Source organism: Gymnodraco acuticeps, unplaced genomic scaffold (genome assembly GCF_902827175.1).
Source record: "Gymnodraco acuticeps unplaced genomic scaffold, fGymAcu1.1, whole genome shotgun sequence".
Classification (NCBI taxonomy): domain Eukaryota; kingdom Metazoa; phylum Chordata; class Actinopteri; order Perciformes; family Bathydraconidae; genus Gymnodraco; species Gymnodraco acuticeps.
The window spans coordinates 975,046-986,846 of NW_022991779.1; the positions used below are offsets into that span (position 1 = coordinate 975,046).

General features: G+C 49.3%; 1 protein-coding gene across 4 annotated transcripts; it reads left to right on the forward strand.

Moving 5' to 3' along the window:
* Positions 1-2,801: 2,801 nt before the first annotated feature.
* Positions 2,802-8,993, forward strand: LOC117535148. Of its 4 annotated transcripts, none has more exons than XR_004567374.1 (4): positions 2,802-5,214; positions 5,314-5,779; positions 5,877-8,093; positions 8,131-8,993. XR_004567374.1 is itself a non-coding variant. In XM_034199510.1 (3 exons), the coding sequence occupies exons 1-3, from the start codon at positions 4,451-4,453 to the stop codon at positions 5,937-5,939; spliced, it is 1,293 nt and encodes a 430-aa protein (XP_034055401.1). In that variant the 5' UTR covers positions 2,802-4,450; the 3' UTR covers positions 5,940-8,993. The 4 variants fall into 4 exon arrangements, 1 of the variants encoding a protein (XP_034055401.1); XR_004567375.1 differs by having other exon boundaries at positions 5,877-7,905; positions 8,022-8,993; XR_004567373.1 differs by having other exon boundaries at positions 5,877-7,582; positions 7,747-8,993.
* Positions 8,994-11,801: the final 2,808 nt, after the last annotated feature.

Sequence of the window (11,801 nt, forward strand, 5' to 3'; positions counted from 1 at the left end):
GAGAGACAGGAGTCTGTTTTGTCGTCTTTTGGTGGGCAAGTCTGTTATTTGGTCAAAAATATCCAAAAACTATTACTCCAGCCAAGTCCTCCAGCTCCCCCATTGCCTGTTTTCCCAGTGGATCTTACTCCAGTCCAGTCTCCAACTCCGACCCTGTCCCCTCACCTCTCCCAACCAGAGCGGTTTTCTGGGGATTCCGGTGATTGTCGGGCTTTCCTGGCTCAGTGCGGCCTCCACTTTGAACTCCAGGCTGCATGCTACCCATCTGAGCGCTCAAGGGTGGCATACATTGTCTCCCACCTTTCTGGCCGAGCTGAGGCTTGGGCAACGGCAGAGTGGGTGAGAAGGTCTCCTGTTTGTGACTCCCTCGATCTCTTCTCTGAGACCTTCACCAAGATCTTCCAGCACATCCCACCAGGGCGGGAGCAGCCAGAGCACTCGTTGGATTGCGCCAGGGTAAGCAGAGGGTTTCTGACTATGCTATAAAGTTCCGTACCCTGGCAGCGGACAGTGACTGGAACCAATCAGCATTGTTTGATGCTTTCCTTTATGGATTGTCCGGCACATTAAAGGATCAGTTAGCTCCCCTTGAGCTTCCAGCTGATTTGGACTCCCTAATTTCATTGACTATTAAGATTGACAAGCGACTGATAGAGAGGGAGATAGAGACACTGCGATTCCCTATTTCTCCCACAAGAGGCAGTCTTCGCCCAGCTCTTCGTCCTCATGGAATCACCCCAGGCCCTGGCTTCCGTTTACTGGGCCTCTGTCACCCCCTGCTGTTCCGGAGGAGCCCATGCAGCTTGGCAGGACCAAGCTGACTCCAGAGGAGCGACAGCGCCGCCTGCGGGAGGGCAGGTGCTTCTACTGTGGTGAACGGGGACACTCAGTCGCCAACTGTCACCTACTAAAAGATCTGGCTCGCCAGTAAAGAAGAGGGCACTGGTGAGCCGCACTACACTTCATCAAATGTGGATGAAATGGACAGGTTTCAAGCTTCTTTCCTGGGTTACATAGTGCTGTGAAGCCTGTCCTCTGGGTGGTGGGAGAGCGAGGTGCTGGAAGGAGCTCTCTGGGTCACATCCTGCTGCTGCTGCTGCTGCTGCTCTCTCTCCCTCCCTGTATTCACAGCACTTTTACCCAGCTTTCACACACTCATTCCTGGGTAAGAAATCCATGTGCATCACCCTGGATCTCTGCCTGTGAGTGTGGGACCCTGCTTAATGTTAGTCACTCACGTTGTCTCCCAAATGTCACTCTGTCTTCGTCTTCTGTGGTTCTTAGGCATCCTGTTTTGGTAGACTCTGGCTCAGATGCCAGTTGTATAGACTTTGAGTTGGCTAAGAAGCTGAACCTTGAGACCTTTCCCCTTCCAAAACCAATGGAAGCAAGTGCCTTGGATGGCCGTCGTCTCTGTAGGGTAACTCACCACACCCAACCTCTTCAGCTAAGTTTCCAGGACGGTCACACTGAGCTTCTCGTTTTTCGGTCCCCGGAACACCCAATCATTTTGGGGTACCCCTGGCTTACCCTACACAACCCCCACATAGACTGGTCCACTGGCAAGAGTATTGCTTGGTGTAAGGAAAATGTCTGCCTTATGGACATAGTTAACATGGGACTTGTCCTTCAAATGTACTGATGTCCGCACAATGGAAATGTGATGTCAAATTCCAATGCAAAGTCCCTGCCACCGGCAGAACACATTTTACCAACTATGCCTACACACATGCAACACTTGGGGGTTCTCTATACATGTGTCTGAGGGTAAAATAATCATCATTATGTATATAAATATGTTTGTCAATATCATGGACATCTCCTGCTAAATTGGGGTCCACGAAGCTGACACCCTGCTGACACAGCAGTGACTCTGCTGTACATTTCATGAGTCAAATGTGGATGCAATGGACAGGTTTCAAGCTTCTTTCCTGGGTTACATAGTGCTGTGAAGCAGCCTGTCCTCTGGGTGGTGGGAGAGCGAGGTGCTGGAAGGAGCTCTCTGGGTCACATCCTGCTGCTGCTGCTGCTGCTGCTGCTGCTCTCTCTCCCTCCCTGTATTCACAGCACTTTTACCCAGCTTTCACACACTCATTCCTGGGTAAGAAATCCATGTGAATCACCCTGGATCTCTGCCTGTGAGTTTGGGACCCTGCTTACAGCAGTGAACCTGCTGCCAGCATTACAGAGTTTATTAATCAGGCATTTTAACACTTTTTTCCCATGACTTTTTTTCTGACTCTGGAGGAATGTAAGGAGAGTTGTCAGGGGACTCTACCCGCCTTATGGAACACTATTTTCGGATACAATTTATCCATTTTCACCCTTTTGTCTGGTTCTTCCAAAAGTTAAGTCAGACTTTTTCCTGATTTCTCACTGATCGAATGGCAAACGTGACCCGCCATCAGAGGGCTTCCGCCGGCCCGGCCTCGTGCCGGTGCTCTGGCGGTCGGTTCCTCCGAACTGCGGGTTCGACTCTGATGGCAGGGAGGGTGTGCTGCGTGGGGGTAACCCTGCGTGTCTCTTCCCTCCCGGGCCGCCCGATATGAATCGTGACCGAGACAAACCGTCTGACTCAGGGGTCCCACCACGGATCCCGCGGCGGGATGGAGGTTCCGGGCGGGAACCTCCCCACCTACGCCGCGGTGCGCCCGGCAAACACTGTCGTTTCTCGAACCCTTCACTGTTGCATAGCGGCCTTTGTCGGCTGCGGCATTCAGCAATCAGCCTTGCTCCGGGCACCGGTTCCCCCGGGGACCAGTGTTCGGTGGCTTCACATGATATAGGGTCGACCCTACTTCATCACAGGCTACCTGGTTGATCCTGCCAGTAGCATATGCTTGTCTCAAAGATTAAGCCATGCAAGTCCAAGTACACACGGCCGGTACAGTGAAACTGCGAATGGCTCATTAAATCAGTTATGGTTCCTTTGATCGCTCTAACGTTACTTGGATAACTGTGGCAATTCTAGAGCTAATACATGCCAACGAACGCTGACCTTCGGGGATGCGTGCATTTATCAGACCCAAAACCCAGGCGGGGTGCTCTCCGGGGCGCCCCGGCCGCTTTGGTGACTCTAGATAACCTCGAGCCGATCGCTGGCCCTCGTGGCGGCGACGTCTCATTCTAATGTCTGCCCTATCAACTTTCGATGGTACTTTCTGTGCCTACCATGGTGACCACGGGTAACGGGGAATCAGGGTTCGATTCCGGAGAGGGAGACTGAGAAACCATGATATAGGGTTGACCCTACTTCATCACAGGCTACCTGTATGATCCTGCCTAACAACCATATATGCTTGTCTGCAAAGAGTGAACTGTCTGGTCCTGCCCTGGTGTTCCTCTACGGCTAGTGTCCAGCCGTCAGCTGTGCTATCAGCAAATTTGACCCGCCATCGGAGGGCCTCCTGCCACCTCAACATGCCGGTGCTTGGCGGTCGGAATAATAATATTTTACAGGGCTCAGGGGTCTGCACTTTGAAGCTCCTGGAGCGGACAAATATATGTGTATTTGCCTGAATGATGGAAATAAACACAAAATGCTATTTTACAGGACATGACTGATATAGGTGTATTTTCACAGCTTTTTGAAAATACACCAAATGTGATTTTGCAGGGCAACACGAAGCTCATTTTACCCATGTGATGTTGTGCAGTACATTACGGAGCTCTCGTTTAACCACATGGCGTACCAGGGGCACTAAGGGGCACTAAGGTCTTACTTGGATGTCCTTATGTGTTTAGTCAGAGTGAGAGTGCTTGAGTTTGGGTACACATCTTTGCCAGACGCACCCACCCGTGGAAAGACAAAATATGACAAAACAGTTAAAGTGTGAACCTCCAGCACGGGGGGGGGGGGTGGTGCATAAAATCCTCCACAGGAGGGTGGGTGGTGCTGTGAAGAAGGCCGAATATTGATGCTGGTGTGCGGACAGTACAGCACCACAAAATCCACCACCTTTAAGTATAACCAGGGGCACGAGGTTATGGAGGGTGTGAACATCTGTGTTTAGTCCGTGGTGGAGTGCTTAAGTCCGGGGGCCCGGGGTCTCACGGTGCGAGGTTATGGAGGTTATTCGAAATTCTCGAAAAAACGGCTAAGTGCCAACGGAGGAGGGGCTCACAAAAGCTCAAGTCTTCGGCGCTTCCGGCGGAAGCCCCGGAGCCATTTGCACTCCCCCGTTTCATTTTACAACGGAGAGGGGAATCGAGACCTCCCTTCCTCCGTCCAAAAAATTCATTCATCTTTTCCAAGCTACCATCTGCACGAAATCGGAAACCCGGTTTTTGAGAGCACTTAGAAAAAAACGGGCTATTTCACATGATGGGGAAATCATGGAGGAATGCATCCGCTGCATGAGCACTTTGGATCGGATACAATTGTTGCCTGGACAGAGACCATGTTGAGCTGTCCCGGGAGGAAATATATGTGGTTGTAAATAAACTAAAAATGACAGTGGCAACGAAGGAGCTTCATGAAGTCAGATTGACAAACCCCACAGTAGCAATGATTACCTCTTGGGATGTGGACACTGTGGGTGATGAGGTCCTGTCACAACCTCCACCCTTGTCCCCAGTGATTGAATGTGACAACCCGGACTGTAAGGAATGGAGGATGGAGGCAAACACAATGAGGCCTCAGAGGGACAGATATGCTGCTGAGGTGAAATCCCTGCGTTGCAAGCTGCAGCAGAGGATAAAACATAAGCGACAGAGGAGGAACCAGAGGGCCGAGGACATGCTTGGGTTCGATGAAGAGGATGGGGAGGAACAAGAGCGGGTGTTTCTAAGGAAACGACCCCGAACAGAGTCAACACCAAAGAGGCTGTCCAAGTCCAAAGGTCCCTCCTGCAGCAAGTCCCCCATTCCCTCCTGCAGCAAGTCCCCCATTGCCTCTCACACACCTGTATCCAGCTCCTCAGAACCTGCATCCATAGATACAGAGGCCTCGTCATCCTCCCCTCCCATACATTCCCCCTGGTTCAGCGGCAGGGGCCGGGGGAATATAATGCGGGACATAACTTTCCCACGCATCATGGAGGAGTATCTGCAAGGCTACCGGGACCATTATGAGGGCATCGACCCAACAGTGAGGCTCCAAGAAAACGCAGTCTCCAAAATAAGCAGAGTGAAATCGTTCCTAAGCTTCATGGCACACGGTTTCAATCGCCTGTCTGACTGGCTCTTTCTGAGGGATCTGAAGAGGATACGTGGGTGAGTAACATCAAAAACTGTCCATGATGTTAGCATCATTGTGTGTGTTCTCCACATTGACGCAATACGATGTACTGATGCGTTTTCTTTTGCCAACAGCTGGTCCCGGAGCCTGATAAAGTCAAGCCTACAGGTCACGACCTCTGAATTCTATATCAAAAATATATCACACTTTCTCAAGTACATGGCAGACACACCATGCAAGGGGAGCAGGCTCAACCAAAATGACAAGATTGTAATCAAACGGGAAGTTATTGCCATCCTGAAGTCCCTGAGGAAGAAGGTGCTTATCCACCAGATGCAGGTGAAGCGGGACAAGATGGAAGGTCTGCCGAGTCATAAAGACATCATGGCATGTTTGACTGCGGCCAAAACTCGCATCCCTCAGCTCCTGGACGTGATGGCCAGCAATCCGACTACCGCAAACCGGATATTGCTCTATGGGTACATGACCCTCCATTGGAGCTGCATTTATGGCCACCGTCCGGGGGTCTACTCCAACATGACCAATGCCAAGGTCCGGAAGGCGGAGACAAGTGGCACTGCCTTTGGCTACCTCATTCACGTGAGTGCTATTAAAAAAACGTGTTTACTCTGGCAGTGATACAAATGTTGTGCATGATTGATACTTGTATTGACGCTCTCTACCTCTGTCATAACAGGTAAGCAACCACAAGACGGCCAACGCATTCGGGGAAGCGCAGCTGTACCTCACCATAGAATAATTTGGATGGATGAAGAGGTGGCTGGAAATCAAGGAGACGCTGACCTGCACCCAGAACCGCTACTTCCTATACACAGTGGGGAAGAACGCGTCGAGGAACCTTGCCTCCGCCCTGAGGTTGGCATGGGCTGATGTGGGACTAAAAGGTCCCATTAACTTCACCGACCTCCGCACAGTCCACGCAGATAATGCGAAGAGGTTTCAGGACATAGGCAACCGCCAAAGAGTGAGTGATTTCATGTGTCACAACACTGCAACTCCAGAAACATGTTATGCCAAGAATCCTTCTTTGAAGGAGGCTGCGGACATACGGCTGCTCTTCACAGAGTCACTGCAAGCAGCCGCGGCAGCAGCAACAGCATCAGGGGGGAGTGAAGACAATTTGGGGGACATTGACATCGACATCGACAGTGACAGTGACAGCGACAGTGACAGCTCTGGAGAGGAGCATAGCCCCACTCCCTACCAAGACTCCCCCGATGCCGAGACGTCAGATGAAGAATTCTACAAAAACTTCAACGCTTGGAGAGCGGCGAAGAGGGAACAGTCAATGGCCGAACACAGTCCCTCAGACATGGGTGAAGAGAGGGTGCGATACGGACAATGTTGCCAGTGACCAACTTGTAAATATGCAATGTTTTGTTGGATCCGGCTAAGGTTAATGATGTCTCTGAATGGCCTGTCCCTGCCAACCGCAAGCAAGTGCAGCGTTTTTTAGGGTTCGCCAACTTCTATAGGCGATTCATAAGAAACTTTAGCACTGTTGCTGCTCCATTGCATGCACTAACCTCCCCAAACACAAGGTTTCAGTGGACCTCTCAGTCGGACCAAGCCTTCCAGAGGCTCAAGAAGGCCTTCACCACGGCCCCTATACTGACCCTCCCGGACCCACGTCTGCAGTTTGTGGTGGAGGTGGACGCTTCAGACGTGGGGGTTGGTGCTCTGCTCTCCCAGCGCTCCAGAGAGGACAACAAGGTTCACCCATGTGCTTTCCTCTCCCGGAAGCTTTCTCCTGCTGAGAGGAATTACGATGTGGGGAATCGAGAGCTGTTGGCTGTTAAGGTGGCACTGGAAGAGTGGCGTCACTGGTTAGAGGGAGCTGAAGTGCCATTTATTGTGTGGACCGATCACAAGAACCTGGAGTACCTGCGCACAGCGAAGAGACTCAACCCTCGTCAAGCCAGGTGGGCTCTTTTAATCGGTTCAACTTTTCACTGTCTTATCGTCCTGGTTCTAAAAACACTAAGCCTGATGCTCTCTCCCGTCTCTTTGATACGGGCTCTGACCATTCTTCCCCCACTACCATCCTGCCTCCCTCATGTATGGTGGGTGCTGTTACCTGGGCTATTGAGGAGAGGGTCAAAGAAGAAAAATCTTGGTAACCCAGGGCCGAATGGTTGCCCTCAGAACAGGTTGTTTGTGCCCTCTCCTCTTTGCTCTCAGGTCATCCACTGGGCTCATGCGTCCCCTCTCTCCTGCCATCCGGGGATCAGAGTGAAGTGGGGGAGTATGTTGCTGTCTGCCCGGTGTGTACTCAGAACAAAGTTTCTCGTCGGCCTGGTCTCCTACGTCCCCTTCCTGTACCTACTCGCCCTTGGTCGGACGTCTCTCTGGACTTTGTAACGGGTCTTCCCCTGTCCCAAGGTAACACAACCATTTTGACCATTGTCGACAGATTCTCAAAGTTGGTGCATTTTGTTCCTCTGCCCAAGTTACCCTCTGCCAAGGAAACGGCGGAGGTTGTCCTGTCCAATGTTTTCCGGTTACATGGCTTCCCTAAAGATGTTGTGTCGGATCGGGGTCCCCAGTTCGTCTCCAAGTTTTGGAAGGAGTTCTGCGCTCTCCTGGGTGCGCCGTTAGCCTCTCCTCCGGCCATCACCCTCAGTCCAACGGACATACCGAGCGGCTCAACCAGGAGTTAGAGACCGGTCTGCGCTGTCTCGTCTCTCAGAACCCCACTACTTGGAGTAAGAATCTTATCTGGGTTGAGTATGCGCACAACACATTGCCTTGCTCTTCTACTGGTCTTTCCCCATTTCAGTGTGCTTATGGCTACCAACCGCCCCTGTTTCCGTCCCTGGAGGGAGAGGTCAGGGTTCCTTCTGCCTTGGCACTGATTCGGAGGTGCCGTTGCATCTGGACTGGGGCTAGACAAGTGCTGCTTAGGACGTCTGCTCGGTACAAGAGGGCAGCAGACCGCCGACGGATCCCTGCTCCCACCTATCGTGTCGGCCAGAGAGTATGGCTCTCCACTCAGGATCTTCCTCTTCAAGTCGAGTCCCGTAAGTTGGCGCCTCGCTTTGTTGGTCCCTTCCCTGTCTCAAAGATTATTAATCCTGTTGCTGTGAGACTCAAGCTTCCCAGGTCCATGAGGTCACACCCAACGTTCCATGTGGCTCGGATCAAGCCGGTCAAAGAGAGCCCTCTGGTTCCTGCCTCCAGACCCCCACCGCCCCCCCGGTTCATCGATGGAGGGCCAGTTTATTCTGTCAAGCGGCTCTTGGCGGCTCGCCGGCGGGGTCGTGGACGCCAGTATCTGGTGGATTGGGAGGGCTATGGTCTTGAGGAGAGGGAATGGGTATCTACAAAGAACATTGTCGACCCAGACCTCATCCGGGATTTCCACAGGCATCATCCAAACAAGCCTGGATCGTCCGGTGCCGGTCGTTGAGGGGGGGTACTGTCACATCCTGGCACTGGCTGATCGCCTCACTCCCTCACCTGTGTATTTTCGCTCCCTGTTAATCACCTGCCTGGTCTCAATGAGCCTCAGCTGTCCCTATTGATCACTCCTCACCTGTGTATTTAGTCTGTGCTGTTTCCTTGGTCAGTGCCAGTTCGTCTTGTCTGTATAGCAGAAGGTGCTCCATGTTTCTCTTCTGACGTAAGCTATTGTTCAAGCTGCTTAGCATTTGTACCAACCTAGTTGGTTGTTTTTTTGTTGCTTCTCTAGTAGTTTTCCGCCAACTTAGTTGGTTTTCGTTACTTCAAGTCAGTACATTTTTTGATCATTGCCTGTTTTATTTTTACCTTTTGGATTAAACGCTTGACTAAAGACCTTACTGCCTGGTTGTGCTCTTGAGTCCTATTTTTGCTCGTGCCCGTACTTGTGCATGATATATTGATGTCCTACCTTTGATTAAATGCAGGGGGAATATATGTGATGATTTATGAAGTGAATGCATTATAAGTACTTCTGAATAACTTCTAAAGCAAATGGATCAGGACTAAAAAGAGTCTTCCTGTTCTCTAACATGAATTGTGTTTTATTTTTCGTGTACTGATTAAGAATGAGGATCCCACCAACCTCCAAGATACATTTTCTCTCTATACTCGACAGGTTTTAATTCCCAGTGATACACAGTTATGTATTTCTCTGTGTAAAGGGATCGTTTCCTTTTGTTTCAAGTTCAGTGACTAAAATAAAGAAGTTTGTGCTAAATGAACCTCAAGACACTCGGTCACTCTGGTCCGTCACATAACAACTATCTTCACACAGTTTAGAGCCTGCAGGTCAGACTGTATTATGCATTTAAAAAATAACATTGAGCTTACATTCTTTTTCATTTTTGCATGAATTAAGATATTATTGTTATTATTTTTATGATTATTAATATATGTTTTTATTTGTACTACTAAAACTTGAATGACTTTCTTTTGGATTAGTATGAGTTTCTAACTTTTTACAGGAAAAGTCTGTTTTCAAAGAGTCAATAAACATTTTATATTACTTATATAACTGTATGATTTACCATATTACAGAGCGGATAATGGATGAAAGCTCTGCTGATTTGTTTGTGACCAACAATAAGATGAGTGTGTTTGGGTCCTTAGCATGCCGGTGTAATATCTAGCAATTTAAAGCAGGAAGTGCATTGTTGAGCAATAAAGAACTTTTCAAAGTAACATTTTAGAAGGATCCAGTTGTGTCAATGCCTAAGTCAGCTCTTCTTTTGGCCTACACACATTAATTCCTAATTTTGAACACACTCATCCACAAGATCAGTTTCTATTGAAGCACCTACACTGTAAACATTTACCAGCATTTCACAACATTTAAGGAAGGAGGAACTGCACACTGCCAAAACTGCATCCCTCTCCTCTGTCATCATCCTATTGGACCTGTCTGCTGCATTCGACACGGTGAATCATCAGATCCTCCTTCGCACTCTCCAAAAACTTGGAGTTTCAGGCTCTGCACTTTCCCTCCTCACCTCATACCTGAAAGACCGTACCTACAGGGTGACTTGGAGAGGGTCTGAGTCCGACCCTTGTCAATTAACTACGGGGGTCCCTCAGGGCTCTGTTCTTGGTCCCCTCCTCTTCTCCCTGTACACAAACTCGCTCGGATCAGTCATTAGCCCGCATGGTTTTTCTTACCACTGCTACGCTGATGACACCCAATTAATTATGTCCTTTCCCCGCTCAGAGACCCAGGTCGTTGCACGCATCTCTGCTTGTCTAGCTGACATCTCTCAGTGGATGTCTGCTCACCACCTCAAGCTCAACCTTGACAAGACTGAGCTGCTCTTCCTCCCGGGAAAAGATTGTCCCACTCTTGACCTAACAATCAACATCGGCACCTCAGTTGTTTCCCCGACTCAGACTGCAAGGAATCTGGGTGTGACCCTAGATAACAACCTGTCCTTCACTGCAAACATCGCTGCTACAACCCGTTGCTGCAGATACACGCTTTACAACATCAGGAAGATACGTCCCCAGCTGACTCAGAAAGCGACTCAGGTTCTGGTCCAGGCTCTCGTCATCTCACGCCTAGACTACTGCAACTCCCTCCTGGCTGGTCTACCTGCATGTGCCATCCGACCTCTGCAGCTCATCCAGAATGCAGCGGCTCGTCTGGTCTTCAACCTTCCTAAATTCTCCCACACCACTCCGCTCCTCCGCTCCCTTCACTGGCTTCCGGTAACTGCTAGAATCCACTTCAAGACACTGGTACTTGCTTACCATGCTGCGAATGGATCTGGCCCTTCCTACATCCAGGACATGGTTAAACCGTACACCCCAGCGCGTGCACTACGCTCTGCATCAGCCAAACGACTCGTTGCGCCCTCGCTGCGAGGGGGACCCAAGTTCCCATCGGCGAAAACACGTGGGTTTGCTGTCCTGGCTCCAAGATGGTGGAATGAGCTCCCCATTGACATCAGGACGGCAGATAGCTTGCACATCTTCCGGCGCAAACTGAAAACTCATCTCTTTCGACTCCACTTCGAGCGTTAGAACTATTAACGAAGCACTTTTATACTAATAAAGGACTGGCTTACCTAAAGCCAGTTGAGTAGCACTTGAAATGTTTGGCTCTATGAACCTGATGTACTTATATGATTCTGTTTTCTTCAAGGTTGTGTCTTCCTGGTCGAATGTACTTATTGTAAGTCGCTTTGGATAAAAGCGTCAGCTAAATGCAATGTAATGTAATGTAATGTAATTTAACAGTATTATTTTACAGTGACATATTGTAATCAAGGCCCCCTGTAATATCCCAACAAATACATGTAAAAATGACTGTATCCTTGGATTTCACAGCATTTAACTATTATTTCACAATAAAATACTGCAATCAAAATCCTCTGTAATATCACATCAAATGTTGTAATATCACAACAACATTGTAAACATTGCAAGGATTTCACAGCATTTAAGAGTCTCATATTACAGATAAATATTGTAATCAAAAGCCCCTGTAATATCACAACAAAATATCTCTAAAACTACAGTAAAATTGGATTTGACATTATTTAACTATTATTTCACAGTGAAGCACTGTACTCAAAATATTCTGTAATAGCACAACCCATTACTGTAAAATTTGAATTGTGCAGCATAGACTATTCTAACCGGCGTG